At 46.3% G+C, this 15915-nt stretch overlaps 4 protein-coding genes across 8 annotated transcripts; 3 read left to right on the top strand and 1 right to left on the bottom strand.

The window, feature by feature from the left end:
• The first annotated feature begins 168 nt into the window (after window positions 1-168).
• On the top strand, window positions 169-5975 carry LOC147060219 (FHF complex subunit HOOK-interacting protein 1A-like). Its single transcript, XM_085939588.1, has 16 exons — window positions 169-330; window positions 406-589; window positions 663-884; window positions 944-1106; window positions 1184-1295; window positions 2334-2435; window positions 2528-2584; window positions 2664-2750; window positions 2831-2998; window positions 3070-3149; window positions 3257-3429; window positions 3492-3603; window positions 3784-4730; window positions 4927-5105; window positions 5303-5423; window positions 5509-5975. The coding sequence occupies exons 1-16, from the start codon at window positions 226-228 to the stop codon at window positions 5736-5738; spliced, it is 3042 nt and encodes a 1013-aa protein (XP_085795714.1). The 5' UTR covers window positions 169-225; the 3' UTR covers window positions 5739-5975.
• A 435-nt stretch (window positions 5976-6410) lies between these two features.
• On the top strand, window positions 6411-7867 carry LOC147060218 (uncharacterized). The gene is made up of 8 exons (XM_085905551.1): window positions 6411-6519; window positions 6601-6666; window positions 6741-6832; window positions 7054-7192; window positions 7259-7288; window positions 7354-7433; window positions 7502-7592; window positions 7661-7867. The coding sequence occupies exons 1-8, from the start codon at window positions 6489-6491 to the stop codon at window positions 7750-7752; spliced, it is 621 nt and encodes a 206-aa protein (XP_085761677.1). The 5' UTR covers window positions 6411-6488; the 3' UTR covers window positions 7753-7867.
• A 623-nt stretch (window positions 7868-8490) lies between these two features.
• Window positions 8491-12383, top strand: LOC147060217 (coronin-2B-like). 4 transcript variants are annotated; one of them, XM_085939536.1, is made up of 14 exons: window positions 8491-8746; window positions 9429-9629; window positions 9698-9814; window positions 9887-10036; window positions 10105-10305; window positions 10365-10481; window positions 10565-10669; window positions 10747-10843; window positions 10960-11075; window positions 11142-11232; window positions 11315-11451; window positions 11526-11687; window positions 11964-12032; window positions 12121-12383. In XM_085939536.1, exons 1-14 carry the CDS (start codon window positions 8732-8734, stop codon window positions 12172-12174), a joined length of 1632 nt encoding a protein of 543 aa, XP_085795662.1. In that variant the 5' UTR covers window positions 8491-8731; the 3' UTR covers window positions 12175-12383. The 4 variants fall into 4 exon arrangements, with proteins under 4 accessions (XP_085795662.1, XP_085795671.1, XP_085795680.1 ...); XM_085939545.1 differs by having other exon boundaries at window positions 11964-12057; XM_085939554.1 differs by having other exon boundaries at window positions 11315-11415; window positions 11964-12383.
• On the bottom strand, window positions 12271-15705 carry LOC147060216 (putative acidic leucine-rich nuclear phosphoprotein 32 family member C). 2 transcript variants are annotated; one of them, XM_085939575.1, is made up of 7 exons: window positions 15291-15705; window positions 13983-14132; window positions 13778-13900; window positions 13511-13694; window positions 13385-13422; window positions 13131-13203; window positions 12271-13057 (listed from the first exon to the last, which is right to left on the bottom strand). In XM_085939575.1, the coding sequence occupies exons 1-7, from the start codon at window positions 15342-15344 to the stop codon at window positions 12939-12941; spliced, it is 741 nt and encodes a 246-aa protein (XP_085795701.1). In that variant the 5' UTR covers window positions 15345-15705; the 3' UTR covers window positions 12271-12938. The 2 variants fall into 2 exon arrangements, with proteins under 2 accessions (XP_085795701.1, XP_085795692.1); XM_085939566.1 differs by having other exon boundaries at window positions 13385-13458; window positions 15291-15696.
• Between the last annotated feature and the right edge of the window lie 210 nt (window positions 15706-15915).

Below are 15915 nucleotides of genomic sequence, written 5' to 3'. Positions count from 1 at the left end.
CTAGGACGCCATAGACAGGCTAATAAAAAGCATCTATGAGGCTGTATTAACATTTTAAACAACGGATATTTGAACACAAATGATGCAGCAGCACATGTAGACAGTCACACATTTGTGCACAATCACACACTATTCCCACTATTCCGCAGTTCCTGAGCTTAGAGCAACGGCTGGATTCCCGTGCAACTCCCGCAACATGCCGTAATTGTCCAGCCACAACTCAGGATGATGACTTTGGCCGTGGCCGGCGGCGACCGCAGGAAGTCGCTGACTCTCCAAGGAGTGGACCCGGAGACTTGCATGATCGTGTTTAAGAATCACTGGGCGCAGGTGAGCGTGTGATGCCAAATAGCCTCAGCGTCATGTGATGGCTTCTCCAGTTCACCGGGTATCCTTGGCCTCCAGGTGGTGAAGATCCTGGAGAAACACGAGCCGAGTCGCGGCAGCACCAGCGCGCTGAGTTTCCTCTCAGGTACCACCGGCAGCGGCGGTGCCCGCCTCGGGTCCATCCCGGCCGATGAGGCCAGTGCTGTTCAGAACTATGTGGAACACATGTTGTTCCTGCTCATGGAGGAGGAGGCGGGTCAAGGTGAGAACTCAAAGGATCACTCTTACATGAAGTAATAAACATCAACAAACATGGTGGTGTTCCCAATCCTCAGGAGGAGCGATGGGTCCCATTTTGGAGTTTGTGGTTCTAGAGGGTGTGATGGAGCGCCTGTTCCTGTGGAGTTTAAGGCGACAATTCACCGAAGACATGAAACTGGAACAGCTCAGGATGTACCAGATGCTCCTAACCCAGGCTCACCAGCCGCTACTGCACCACAAGCCACTGCTGCGGCCCCTCATGACGCTGCTGGCCTCCTGTGGTGGCGCAGGCGCAGGTACGTTACACCATCTTGGTAGAATCTACCCCTTGGTTGACCATCTTTAATTTTTCCAGACACGGGTAGCCGTGTCGAGGCAGAGCTGGTCCTCCTGTTGTACCAGCTCTGCGTGGCTCTGGTGAAGGACCCCTCAGTGCTGGAACTGTTCTTCCACACTAGCGAGGACCAGGGTGCTGCCAACTTCCTGCTCTTCTCCCTCCTTATTCCATACACTCACAGGTTCTTGAACAAAGGCACAGGTTGAATGAAAATTATTTCAATCAGCACACTCTGAGAGGCAACTTCATCCCCCTCAGACAAGGTCCAGTAGGTCAGCAAGCCAGAGAAGCTCTTCTGCTCATCATGTCCCTTTCGGCCTCCGAGCCTCGCGTGGCCCAGCACATTGCCCAGAACACGTACTTCTGCCCAGTAAGTTCCCCCCCCACCCCCCACACACAACACAGTGGACAACACCACTACATCTACAAAAGACCTTACAATATAAAGTTAGTTGGTGAACGTTTTCCATGATTCAAAGAAAATGTTGCTGGTGTTGATTTAGGTGGCGGCGATCATTGTGATCTCACCGCCGTACGTTATGGAACAATCTAACAAGCTCAAGGCGTTTGTTTGAGTAAAATTACTCCAGACCAAATTTCAGGAAGTGCTGTGAGCACTCCACGCCACACGTGGGCGCTGTGCATTTTTCAACAACAGCCACCCCAGTGAGAAGCCATGATCGGCAAACTGAAAATATTATATTAGCAATAATACAAACATACCGGTAACAAATCACTCACTTATTTCATGTGTTTATTTTTATTTTTTTTAATTATTCATTTCTACACTTTCCCCATTCAGTCACTCCATTCCAAATCATTTATTTTTGGATACTCCCTGATATTGGATTTTGAGTGGACTTTATGAACTATAAAGTCCACCATAACTACCAAAAAATATATATATAAAAAAAACCTACATAGTGATTGAAGAGTACTCCTGGCAATGTGGCAACCAACGTTACATGACACATTGAGATTTAAAGCCATGTGACCACTCTGACCTCAATCTTCTTGTAGAGAGCAGATTAGTAAATCAGCACGAGATTGGCCGGCACTCCAGAGCGGGATTAGCAAATCTGATGCATATGAATGGAAGGAGCTACAGTTCTTGTTTTGATTTGCGGTTGAATCTGTAGGTCCTCCCCTTTCCACAGGCTAAGCAATCAAAAATAAAATCGACCGCCCGTTTCTTTCCCGCCTAATCCTCTCTGGAATTTTGATCCGGTTTTGTGTTGTGATCCGTATTCACCTCTAGGCGTAGGTGTCAAACTCAAGGTAGCGATCTAGCCCACCACGGATTTAAACACCAAAATTGAAATCAAAATACAGATTGTCTTCATTTTCAATAATATTGCCAGTAATTTAGCAGTGACAGTACTAAATACCAATCTGTGTACTGGTACAGGTTCTGGCCACAGGTCTCTCTGGCCTCTATTCCTCTCTGCCAGCCAGGTTGCAGGTTTACAGTGAAGACTGGCACTGCCTAGACCAGCCCGACTGGCAACAGGTAACCATGACAACTGCACACATAGAAGGCTACACCTTCAGGTGCATTATTGCATACGAGCAAATGACACCAGTGTTCCGACTTTTCAACAGGTTCCGGCTCTTGTCCACTTCCTGCACTCGCTGGGTTTCTGCAGCGCCGTTACCAGCGTAATTCACCGAGCCTGACACAAAATGTAATTGTCTTGAAAAGACAACAAAATTGTTCTTGATCCTGATCTTCTCCCAGGTGACTCATCCTTCCATCCGTTCCCAGCTGCTGAGTTACATCCACAATGGGTTCCTGGTGCCTGTGTTGGCTCCCGCCCTGCATAAGGTACACAAAAACATGGTTGATTTGATGTTTTCAACACGATTGCAAGAGTTTTGAAAATGTATCCGTGCGTCCGCGTAAAGCTGACCGTGGAGGAGGTCATGACTACCACGGCCTACCTGGACCTGTTCCTGCGCTCCATCTCTGAGCCTGCACTCCTGCAGACCTTCCTGTCCTTCATCCTGCTGCACGCCCACGATAACGTACACATTCTTGACACGCTGGTCAGCAGAGTCAACACACCTTTCCAGGTAACGTCACCGGATATACCGATGAAAGCAGATCCAAATCAAAGTGATGACCTGGTCTTGGTGCTCCTCAGCTCGGCACGGTGTCGCTGTCCCTGTTCAGGACGCTCATCGGTCTCTTTTGTGAGGACGTCATGCTGCAGCTCGTTTTCAGGTCAGCTCGATGAGAAAAATTTGGAACCCAAATTTCAAGAAATGCCTGCTTTAGGGGAGACCAATAAACATCACTTGTTTAGCTGACTAGCTATTGTGTGTCTTTAGGTTCTTGATTGCTTGCAGCCACTTGAGCAGGAAGCAGCGGTCCTCCTTAAAGCACAAGACCTGGTACTCCTCAAGTGCCGCCTCTTTTTTGCTCCTCCTGCCCTCCTGGTGCCCCGTCCGCTTTCCGAACACAAACTTAGCCTCAGAGCACATCCACTGGCCCAAAGGAGCAGGTGATGGTTATTTCGGGATGGTGTGACGTGAGACGTTTGAACTTGTGCTCTGTGGTGGTCAGATGTGTCGGTGGCTGATAGCGTTGGTTACTGGCGAAGCTCCGACTTCCTGATGGACGTTAACTACCTGCATTACCTCTCAGACGCCCGACGAGCCATCGCCGCCTCAAACAGGTTAGTGATCCCACCAGATAAGATTTACAAACTTGCTTTGGCGCCATCTGGTGGCAGCTTGATGCTAAGAAACTATGTGGAGAGCTTGACTTATGTCTATAAGAAAAACAGTGTTGTGCCATTACGGTGCTATGCTAGTGATCGAATTTCACCTTACTTATTAATTGTGGCGTCCCTCAGGGCATGTCGGCGCTGGTCGGCACCTTACGACGGTCACAATCCACCACCTTTCCAAAACAGATCTGGCACAGTGGACGACACAAATGAGGACGACATGGAACGGCAACTAAAGAGCGACTCCGCTGCTGCCTCCCCGACCTCTTGCTCCATAGATGTCATCTCTAAGAGTAACCAGCCAGGAAGAGCAAACACTGCTCTGGAGCTTGAGTGGGATGACCTTTTTGCGTTTGAGGATCCGTCATCTTCAGTTGGCAGCTCTTTCCCTTCCCTCCCACCCTTACCTCCTCGCCACATTCAAGAGATGCAACGCAGCGCCATTAAGCTAGTACAAGGCGCCTATGTGGAGGAGAATGAATTTGAGGAGGATGTTCTGGTCTATGACCTCGTTGCCCAAAAAGACGCCAAGGCTGCTATATTGGAAAGAATGATGGCGGCGACTCGACGAGTACGCGGAGGCAGCGTCTCAGCCACGACAACAGGAAGGACAATCCATGAAACTGTCAACTGCATCATGTCGTCACGGAGGGTGAGTGAGGAAGGAGGAACGGAGGAAAGACAGAGTGAGGATCTTGGAAGGAGGAGAAGCGAGGACATCAATGATCACATTGATGTTTGTAATGTAGACTCCGCCACAAATGCGCCAAATCACACGGCACTCAACCGCTATCCAACAGACTCCACATGTCAGCCGCCAAATCTGCCCAACAACAAACTCCCGGGCGACAACGACGACTTTCTCTCCAAGTACCATGAGCTAATGCGCTCTTTAGGGGCAGAGCCCGAGTGCGACAACATCATGGATGACATCTCCATCTTCACGAGGCGGATTCAAAAGCTAAAGCAAAGACTGGTCGAGGAGGATTGTGAAGATGATGAGGAAAGGGATGAGGAGATGATAGAGGAGGCCGAAGACGAAGATGGGATGAGGCACGAGGTTCCGTTTACAGGTGGGTTCACACATCATGACACAAACTTCCAGGTGGAAAATGATTCAACCTTCTCCAAATAACCAGGCTCAGTCCACGTTGGTCAGTTCACCATCTTACCCTCAAGCTTCAATCAATTCAAATCTTCACAGCAGACTGATTTTTTGGATTATTGTAGTAAATTTCTTCAATAACATCTCCCCACTCTCCCACACAGGGCCTTTTATCAGTGTCCTTCTGTCCCGGCTGGAGAACCTACTGGAGAACTCTATTGCCGTCAACCTGCTGGTGACGGGCATCCTGGCTCAGCTGGCGTCGTACCCGCAACCTCTGTTGAGAACGTTCCTGTTGAGCACACAAACACACCAGCAGGCTGGTGTGTCTACGCTATACCAGGTAACATGCAAACATACTTTCCTGATTATTGCTCGCTCATTTTTGGGGCGGCTGGAATAGATTAATGGTATTTCCTTTCATTTCAATGAGGAAAGATGATTTGAGATATGCATTGTGAGCTACAAAGACGGTCACGGAACAAATTGAACTCATATCTCAAGATATTCAAGAGCTTTCTGAATGCTGTGCTTGGTTAGGTCCTGGTGTCACTTCACAATCAAATCGAGCGCTACATCCAAGCCCGACCAGAGTACCCCGTCCTTGTAAGACAGGCATGGAGGTTCTTGTTGGCTAAAGACCATGACAGCAAGATCCGAGGTTAGTCAGCATTATTCCTCCAGTGGCCACCAGTTAAAAAGTCAATATTGAACCTTTGGCCCGGCCACATCTGAATGTATTCCAGAGAACCTCCACTCTCAGAGCGTTGAAAATCCGGATCGCCTTCTTCCCAACGGGACTGTGAGGAACTCTCTAGCAGCCCCCCACTTAAGCCTCCTGCCTCCGTGTCCCACCATCCCACCACAAGATAAAAGCAGAGTGTTCGCCATCGTCCTATTCGCAGAATTCCTGAAGGAACTGGCCGCCATCGCTTTGGAACATAGCATTACTCCAGACTGGACCACAGAGGAGTAGAAGAGATAGTCCTCACCTAAAAACCACACTTTCAGTCATTTTATTTATGTATTTATAAGTCCTGGAAGCCCTTGAATTTTTGTGTTGAACACAAGTGATGACCGTCTCATTTTATCTGTGCTGATTAAATGTTATTAAAAATAAAAACACTTCTTAATAAAAAGCGCTCCCCTCGACCTTCTCACGCAACGTAGCATTCAATCTTCTTGCTGCACGTGTAGGTTTAGACAGAATAGCCGAGACATCGCTTTCCCCAGCCGCTTCATCATCCAATGCGTTCCGAGGCCCACCAGGAAACTTTTATTCAGTGTCTCTTAGGTTGTCCTCTGGACCTCTTCGGAGTATTACATATCCAGAACACCTCACTTAACCAAATGCCTGAGTCACTTCATCTGTTTCCTCTCACTGGGGAGCAGCATGTCCTACTCTGAGCTTCTATCAAGACAATCATTTCCATCGCTAGCATTTGTGATCTTATGACAGCAGCTCAATCAGTACTGGTGCTGTATGAATAAAACTGACTTGAATTCCAGATCTCAATCTAGACTAGAGACAATGTCATGTTTGTGTGATAAGTGAAGAGAGAGCGAGATGACATCCTGTGTCTTTGTGACCTTCTTTCACCATGTGGTCGGTATCTCACTTCCTGAAACTGTGCACGCGTAGCGCTGTGGTAGAAATACACGGGCTGCTGAGTTTCTTTGGCGGTCTTGCGTTCCAAAGTTGCGTCGACATCTTTGTTCGCCCGCAATGAAGATGAGCCGTCGACTCTTCTTGCTAGGTGGGTGCAGCCGGCCGTGTTGGCGCAACGTCAACTCAAATGAAATATCTCGATAGAGTTTAACACGTGTGGTCTTCGCAGTTTTTACAGCGGTATCTGTTTGCCAAGGACAGAACCAAACAACGACGTCAAGGGACCGCACCTCAGGTACAGTCAAAATGAAGTTCTTCCTGCCGGTCCACATCTCATGTCCATGTTTGCTCCTGATGCTCAAACGTTAGCGGCCTCCACCACGGACGCATCAACAAGACCAATGCCGACCCATCAGAATCGAACTTGGACCGATCAACCTGATGTGCCGTCAACAGCAACGGTGCCGCTGATCTCCGCCTTCATTCTTATTCATTCTTTAACTTTTTAGTACCACTTAAAAAATAATGACATTCAATAAGATACAGTGTTTATGTACATATGTAAAATTTTAAGATTTAATTTGAGGACACATTTTCAACTTCTTGATGTAACCAAAATTATCAGTTTCAATATGTGCGTAAATCTTGTCATCAAAAAAAATCATTCAAGCTCATTAAATAGGGACAAACACCGGGGACACAAAGAGAACCCAAGACACGGATCAATAAAGTCCATGATCCCGACAAGAAGAAGTTGACCACACCAGCCAATGACACTCCCGTGGTTTCCACGATAGCACTAAGTGTCTCAACAGAGGCGGGTAAGGTCAAAATAACATTCAGCAGGACTAAATACAGATGGCTTTACCGACAATTGTTCTTTTCAGCATCCCCCGTGGGCTCCCTTTCTTCCTGGGGTAAGAGTTTGATCTCAAACATGTTCAGTTGGGACCCTTGACGAGATCCCGACCTCGCTCTTTAGGTTCCGTCCTCCTGGTGCTGCTGTCACTGATGATCGTCATGCTTCTCATCATCCTCTTACTGCTGAGGAGGTCATCCCGAGTAAGAGCGGTACATCGGCAAACTTCACCCTTGAGGATGGCTCAGTGATCTTCTCATGTTCCTCGTAGATGTACTCCTTTGACTTACAGCGGGCGGCTCCTGGAAACCATGCAGGGGATCCTGCGGGCAACTTTGAAGCCCTCAACATGGATGACCAAGGTAATCAGCTGAGTTACTGCTAGCCAAAAATGCCGCTAACAAATTCTGTGACCGTTCCATGTCTGCAGTGGCCAACAACAAAGCGCCACAATCAGAGGAGCACGGTACAATTTTTACAGCGCCACAAAAAGAGACGCACATAAACCACTTAGACTTCTGACTCCAACCTGGCAATCCAGACCCACTGCTGACAAGGAGTCTGACCTAGACCACATCACCCCACATGGGACAACACAAGTTTGTGATTTGTGTGGAAATAAAATATTGTGGCTTTATCTTATGCTCTGTTTAACTGTTTCCAGCGGTTAGCTAAAAAGGACAAGAATGAGCTTGCACAGTTGAACCTTCCTCGTCCTCATCCTCCACTTATTATTAGGACTGATGAGATCGAAAGAAGCTTTTCATTCATCTTTATCAGCAAAGCACTGTATTGTGACAGGCAGAAAAAAAAGTTTTTCCACTAGGTGGCAGAATGTACAATTAACTTGCCTAGTTGCCTTTACATATAACAAAACAATAACGTTGCGTTCAAGGAAGCAAGCCCAGATTTTTATACCATAATTAAATCAAGAGTAAATTGACATAATCTTTAAAAAAAATTTACTTTTTTGTCATGATTTTTAATAATTCAATAATGATTCAAACAAATACTCATTACTATATATTATGATCATTTATAGCTTGGATGTTTTTGGAAGTTTTAGAACAGCTTTTTTGTGATTTACATAGACTACTTGCAAAAAAGGTTGTGCCACGATAATTAGGTCAACAAAAGTTGAGAAACACTGCTATGTTGTTGTTGTTTTTACGACAGTAAATGTTTATATTTAAAAAAAGAAAAAAAGGCTGTTTGTTACTTGAGGACGGACAGGTGAGCAAAACCCACCTATCGCCATTTTGTAGCACCGGAGCGGTCATTCGGCAAGCCACCTCAGCGTGTCTGGCGACGGTGTCACATGTTGAAGTGCATTTGTGTGCGAGCAGTCGTGCATAAACCTCCGTCAGTCAGCTCATGTGCCCGGAGGAGGGCTGAACATCAGAGATCAGGAGGAACACCGACGCTTCTACTTAAGCCTGCCCCAGCTTTCATCCAGGTGTTATTCCAGCTGTTACAAACTTTTCCAGGTTGGCATCTCTAAATGACTGTGTCAGAGGTAAGACAGAGTCTGAACAATTGATTTAGGGACGCGTTGTTCTTTCCGTTTCCGGTCTTCGTGCTTTTGATTGTTGCTCTTGTCACGTGATCACCACGGTGGTCGTTTTTGGATGTGGATTGTGTTGAGCTCATACATTGTTTGATAAAAATATTGTCATATCAGTCATGAGTGTTCATGTGTCCTTATGGACTTCCCACTTGACCTGAGAAATAAAGTACACAATGTGCAATGTGTTCTGGTACCTCGAGAGGAACACTACAAAATTAGCTTTGATCCTCCAGATGTTCTTCACAGATGTTCTCAGCTGCTTTCCTCCCCCACGTACTAAACAGGAAATTTAAATGTCACTCATGTATATTTAACGAGAGAGGTGATCTGTTACAGATGACCAATTTGTCACTTTGTGTGCATGTGTATTGATTTATTATTCATGAGAATATTAAACCCAATAATGACATTGCATTATTGATGTGACCTGATCATGCAGCACATTGACCTCAACACACACACACACAGCCAAAACTTTTTTGAACTTGGAACAGAACGTGACCACAACAACAACCAAGCGATAGTCTGGAACTCGAAAAACTCAAAAGATTGGGCACTCGTGAGTCAAGGCTCCCCAAGAGGCCATTGAGATAGCTCAAACAGTTTTGACACACACGTTGGTCTCCTGCAGATGTCAAGGCGCTCATCCTTCCACTGCTCAAAGTTCCGCCACATCTTCGGGAAAGCGTCCAGCAGGGGGCACAGTTACGATGGCATTCCCATCACACGTGGTGTCCACGACAACCACTACTGCTGCGTCAATCCTTGCTTTATTGCCATGGTGACCGAGTGCGCCGGAGGCGGGTCCTTCTTGGTGCTGCCCATCCATCACGTAGGAACTCCATGATCATTGTCGGTATTCGAACCAAAGGAAGAATTGTCTGACTTTTCCCCTTTCAGACAGGCCGAGTGGACCCTCAGCACCCGAGGGTGTGCGGTCACAGGGCTCAGGTTGTTGACGTCAAGTGGAACCCGTTTGATGACAGTTGCATCGCCTCGTGTTCCGAGGACTGCACGGTGATCGCTAATTGATTTCTGTCGTCCGCTCTTGCTCTATTGGCGCTCACGGCTGAACTTGTTACCAAACAGGTCAAGATCTGGGACATTCCGCTCTGTGGCATCCAACGGAATCTCACCCAGGCCAGGAAGACTCTGATCGGTCACTCCAGGAGGGTCGGACTTATCGAGTGGCATCCGACTGCTGAGAATCTTCTTCTAAGTTCAGCCTATGACTACAAGGTTTGATCCCAAACCAAATCAGTGACCTTAGAAATAATTCCAAAAAGACTCTTTGGTCTCGGCTCTAGGTCCTCCTCTGGGACGTGTCTCAGGATGGAGCGGTGCTCAGGCGTCCGGTGCGTGTCGTCATGGCGCCCGTCCATCACCGTTTCCCGTCGGAGATGTTGCTACTGTCCGTCAGCTTCAACCGGGAAGGAAACCGCCTGGCAGTTGCGTCCAAAGACAGACGCGTTCGAGTGTTGGACCCTCGCACAGGAAGGACTCTCCAGGTGTGTTTTTGGTGTGAGGGACTTATGACAACACGTGACCTTGTGGGCTGGTACTGCAGGTGTCCTGCAACAAGTCTCACAGGGCCAACAAGGTCATGTACATGGGAGGCTTGAAGATGCTGCTGAGCACCGGTTGCTCTCCATGGAACCACAGACAGCTCGTCCTCTGGGATCCAGTAAATTCACGTTCTCTATAGCCAATCATAAACTACGCAAAAATGATCATAGAAAACTCGTCTTTGTTTATTATTGTGAGCAGGACGACTTGTCGGAGCCGCTGTACGAAGAAGATTTAGATGGTTCTGCAGGAGTCCTCTTCCCATTCTTTGATCCGGACACTGATATGCTTTACCTCGCCGGGAAGGTCCGTGCACCCGTTTTTGGGTCTCACAAAAGCTTTACATCAAAATTTCAATGACAGCTGAAATGTATGCGCTGCAGGGTGAGGGGAACATCAGGTACTACGAGCTGAGTTCGGAGAAACCTTACGTCAGCTTTCTGACCGAGTTCAGATCCCCGCTGCCTCATAAAGGACTCGGTGAGATGTGGACTAACACGAGCCAAGTTCGAGTCTTAGTTCAAGCATATGCTTATTTTGGGAAGGCTGAATGATTTCATTTGAGCTACGCTAACGTGACCTCTGCGGCAGCGTAGCGGTGATGCCAAAGCGCGGCCTGGATGTCAACGTCTGCGAGATTTTCCGATTCTATCGTTTGATCGCCGTCAAAGGTCTGGTGGAACCGTTGTCCATGATCGTGCCGCGCAAGAAGGTTGGTCTCATTTGTGAGCTCGTTGGAATATGTGGAAAGCGTCTAATGCTTTGTCTGTCATGTCAGTCTGTGACATTTCACGAGGATCTCTACCCAATGACGGCGGGAAACCGTGCCGCCGTGACGGCTCAAGAGTGGCTAGCAGGAATCAACAGGGGTCGGTAAAGCGTCTTACCTAGAACAGCAGACTATGGTTTTCCACAATGATTCAGCAAAAACTCATCCTTCTGGTCCTGCAGACCCAGTTCTGATGTCGCTACATCCTAGCACTCGAGTAGTCAACCCTTACACAGAAAGCCTTGCTGAGAAGAACTGGTACCCCAAAGGCCCGGCCCCAAAAGTGCTTCCCCGCTTGACTCCTGGCTTCATCGAAAATGTACTCACTTGGGGGTTGTGAATAACATCGAACAAAACTGAATCCATATTTTGTTGTGGTTTTTAATGCATTAGAACTTTCTGGAGGAGCAGCTGGCCTACCAGGATGCCAAATACCACAGGGAGGTACACAAACTTTCAGGGTGGCAACCAGATGAGTCGCAGCTGTGGATGTACGATGTCACGCCCCACTGCTGTGAACCCACCGAGAGGCCGCCGCCCACCACTGAGGATGAGGTAAAACAGATTTTTTTTTCTCTCAGTATCTTAAATTTGAAAGCCACCTTTAGAGATCCCGTACATCTCACCTGTGCATTTTCAACTGCAATTGCTAAGTTACGCCACATCAGCAGAGTGGCGCAGTTTTGGCAACAATTGGAACTTGCTCACAAAACACATCTAAAAGGATGACACCTTTTTTTTTTAAGACTTTCCAGAGATTTCTGTCAAATTTATCTCAAATTTAATTGGCCCTTTAAATATGAACATGACTTTTTTTTTTTTTTTTTTCAGCTCCGCGAGGCGTTCTACAAACAGCAAGAGGAGATCCGAGGTCTCCGAGAAATACTCGACCAGAAAGACGTCAGAACACGTGGCTGCCTGCATGGTAACAATGAAACGCTTTTGCCGCCCCCGCACTAACACGAGTCTTTTTGTTGCCGACTGACAGGTGAGGATCGCTGAGTTGGAACAGGAAATCAGACACACAACCACTCGAGCGTAACGTGGTGACAGCTGACACAAATCCCTTCTAGTTTGTGTACTTCTTGTGTTAAATTAAGCAGACAAGGTCCAGGAAATCAATCCAGATACGATAGAATAAAGCAAAATTTCAAGATTTTATTTACAAACTCCATTTTTGTATTTTTTTTTTTTTTTTAGTATTTCCTTTAACTTACAGAAAGTAAAAAAAAAGTGTGAAAGCAAAGAGGAAAGGGATGGGAGGGTAAAATGCTCTTCTGTGGACAATCAACATTTCTTAGGGGAAGAATAAAAACACAGGTAAGATGGGAAAAAAAAAAAAAAAAACTAAAGACATGACAGTTTGCCCTGAGCACTCGGAGGGGTTGATGACATCATCAATTGATTCATTGGGGAACATTTGGATGCAATGACCTCCTCTGGCATTGCATATTTACCTTGACTAAATGTAAAAAATCTAACAATCGATGACAGACATTTCCACTTTCTTGAGATGCATTTAAAAAAAACGCTCAACGACGTTTTAGTCGTGCGTTTCAGATGAAGCCGGCAGAGTAGGGGCTTGAAATCCTGAGAACGTTTGGGATGAAATCAGCGACGTCAATGACGCAAAACTGAATAACGTCTTGTCAAACTTTTAAAATCAAATTAACTTTCCGTGCCAGTTATAAAACAACAACAACACACACAAACACAAAAGAGTGACGTGTAGTCAATGGGAGGGTGCCAGTTGAAGAAATGGAATGCAGCCTGGGAGGTGGCATGAGCGAGAGGGTCAGATGGGACTTAATCGTCTTTGTCGTCGTCCTTGTCGTCATCCTTGTCGTCATCCTTGTCGTCGTCTTCGTCGTCATCTTCGGGGTCCCACTTCCTCTTCTCTCCTTTGGCTGGAGATGAGCCGTCATCTGCCGGGATAACAAAATAGCTGTCAATATTTCTTGGTCCGCTTGTTAAACAGTGTGTTAAAGGGGTGCGTACCATCCTCGTCCTCGTCGTCTTCTTCATCGTCTACGCAGTCGTCACTGCATTCATCTCTGTTTATGTGTCCGTCCTACAGAGAGAAGACGGCAGAGATAGGTTTAGAACGTTTTTGAGCCCCAAAAAAAAAAGTCTATCTTTGTATTTATTTCCAAAATGTTACCATCTTAATTTTCAGGGAATTTACAAGACATTTTCCACCACTCTGCAACACTAGTCGGAAATGAGCCCTGTGCGTGTCGTGTTGCATTCACCTCATCGTCGCTGTTTTCATCATCTTCGTCATCGTACTCTGCATACTCGACGTCCTCAAAAATAGAGAGACGAGCTGAGTGGGATATGTTGGTTGAGTTGCTGGAGACGAGGACCGGAAGGCTCACCTTTGTCATCATCTTCTGCTCCGTCCACCTCGCCGTCAGAGTCGGAGCCCTCGCAGTTGTCGATGTCGAAGCCGTCCAGGTAGGTGAGGTTGGGGAGCAGCTTGAAGATGGACTCTCTGTAGTCAGTCAGGTTGGTCACCTCACAGTTGAAGAGGTCCAGACTCTTTAGCTGAGGCAAATTTTTCTAGTGGGGAGAATGTGCATGTTGTTTGCAGAATTTCACTCATGGGCTTCATTTACTTGATTAAGCTTCCTAGCTAAACTTACCAGCGGCTCCAAAGTGCTGATGTCTTTGACCTTGTTGCCACTGAGATAAAGATACTTCAAGTTCTTCAGACGCTCAGCCAGAACCTCTAGACCTCCTGATATCCTGTTATCGCACAGCTCCAACTGCAAGAAACCAAACACTCATTTTATCCTCTTTTCACAATGCAGCATCTGACAACGCATGTAAACAAATATATGTGCTCACCTTTTTCAGTTTGTCCAGTTTCGGCATATCTTCTAAAGTGGTCAGACGAACGTTGATGAGGCTAAGCGTCTCTAGGTTGCAGAACTCCTCTGTGATACCTTCAATTCTCCCATCAACGGCACGACTGTTGTCCAGAACCAGCTCACGGACCTGGATGCAAGTTAACCAACAGGGTGGCTGAAACTATACTCTCACCTTTGAAAATTCCCCTTGGATTATTCTACCATCTTTGGGTAATTCGATTCCACATTCAGATTGCACAGAATTTCCTTTTGAGGGGTTAAAATTTGCACACAAGTTTTGTTTCACGAAGAGGAGCCCAACTTGAACTCCATCAACCCGTCACTATGCCACGCCTCTTAAAGCCACACACAAAACACAAATACAATACTATGGAATACACTTAAAGGAAACAGTTTCTCTTTACATTCTATTCTGATTTTAAACAATAAAATGTTATTCTTCTTCGATAGGATGTAACCAATTTAAGCCATGAGCCACGGAATCACAGTTACTGGTACAAGCCGAGAGTCGCTAACATTTGTCGCTAACCTAGCCCCGTGCTGGCTAAAAATTTAGGGGTACTACAGTCGTCTAACGTGAAGGAAGGGGACAGGAAGGTTTGGAGTTTGGCTCAGACTTTGACAGACAGCCAAGTCGAAGTTATTAACGAAAAACCTTCCTGCTAGCTACCAGCTAGCGTTAGCACGCCGCTAGCTAGCTGCGCGCCATACACGCGCCACGGAATACGGCTCTGCTTATAACAACGCACCAGTCATTAAACCGCTTAACGATAACTAAATAATAGGCCACGTTCAAATAAAAAAAAACAATGGTTGCTTTAATTTGGGTTTAATAGTACACCACAATTTATTCAACTTCGCCGCTATTTGCATTTTGAGCACGTCGGCTTAAGCACCCATTGGCTTCATTAATTCGATAGAATGTATTTGTTTAACGTACAAAACGGAATATAATGACACGCCGGTGCACAAACAATTCGGCACAAGAGGAAAGTGACAAAAACGTACGCCACAAACAATAAAGCACATGGCGCCATGCTTGTGCACTGCAGGGTCGGAGATGAAAGACGTCGGCTTCCAAAATAAGAGAATTTAAGCCATTAACACCCCATTCGCTACGGATTGCTTGCCTCGGCCTGGCGCATCGGTCGCACGTTTCTATTCTGTTCGGATCGTTTTGGAACACTGAAGTGCGCCATGTGGTCGTCAAGCCTCACTCCGTGTTATTTTATATTGATGGCCGCAACGTCTCTCGCAAAACTCAATCGTAAAAGCGGACACTTACGTCTTTCGGCGACCGTTGACCCAGCACCAACGAAACCTTTTCCTTTAAGTCCATTTCCTCCGGTTTTGGCCACAGTTCGGATGTTTGGCTCGACGAAGTTGTTTCTCCGCGATCTTCACTAGTCCAAAACACGCCGAATGAGTGTGAAGTATGTTTCGTAAGAAACTGCTTACTTCCGGTGGAGACTTTCTAAGTGATTTAAAACCCAAGGTCGGAATGTAATTTAAAAATTAAGTTAGAGAATAGTTCATCTTAACCAGTTTCGATATGTGCAAAAAAATGCTTTAAGACGTATTTTGAAATTCATCACAGGTTCTTTATGTATGTTTTCTTTCAGGTCACGTTCTTTTAATTTATGACTGATGTTGTATTTCCGGTGAGTAATCGACCTAGTATCTTCTAGCTTTCGCTTCAATGCTTGGTGTGAAAAAAAGTGGGTCAGCCGTCTACTGCGCCAAATGTCGTGTGTTAAATCAATTATTTGAACCCATTTCCGCGTTATACCTCTGCGTAACCAAGAAACAATAGATTTGATGTCCAACCTATCAAGTCATTGAACTCAAATGTTAATTTGCTTTAAAATGGGTTGATTTTGTTATCTAAATCTTTCAGTATTCTATCCTTT

The sequence above is a fragment of the Syngnathus leptorhynchus genome, chromosome 2, assembly GCF_054491065.1.
Source record: "Syngnathus leptorhynchus isolate UIUO chromosome 2, UIUO_Slep, whole genome shotgun sequence".
Taxonomy (NCBI): Eukaryota; Metazoa; Chordata; class Actinopteri; order Syngnathiformes; family Syngnathidae; genus Syngnathus; species Syngnathus leptorhynchus.
The sequence above is the reverse complement of the archived record's forward strand: the minus strand, read 5'-3'. Positions and strand labels throughout refer to the sequence as shown.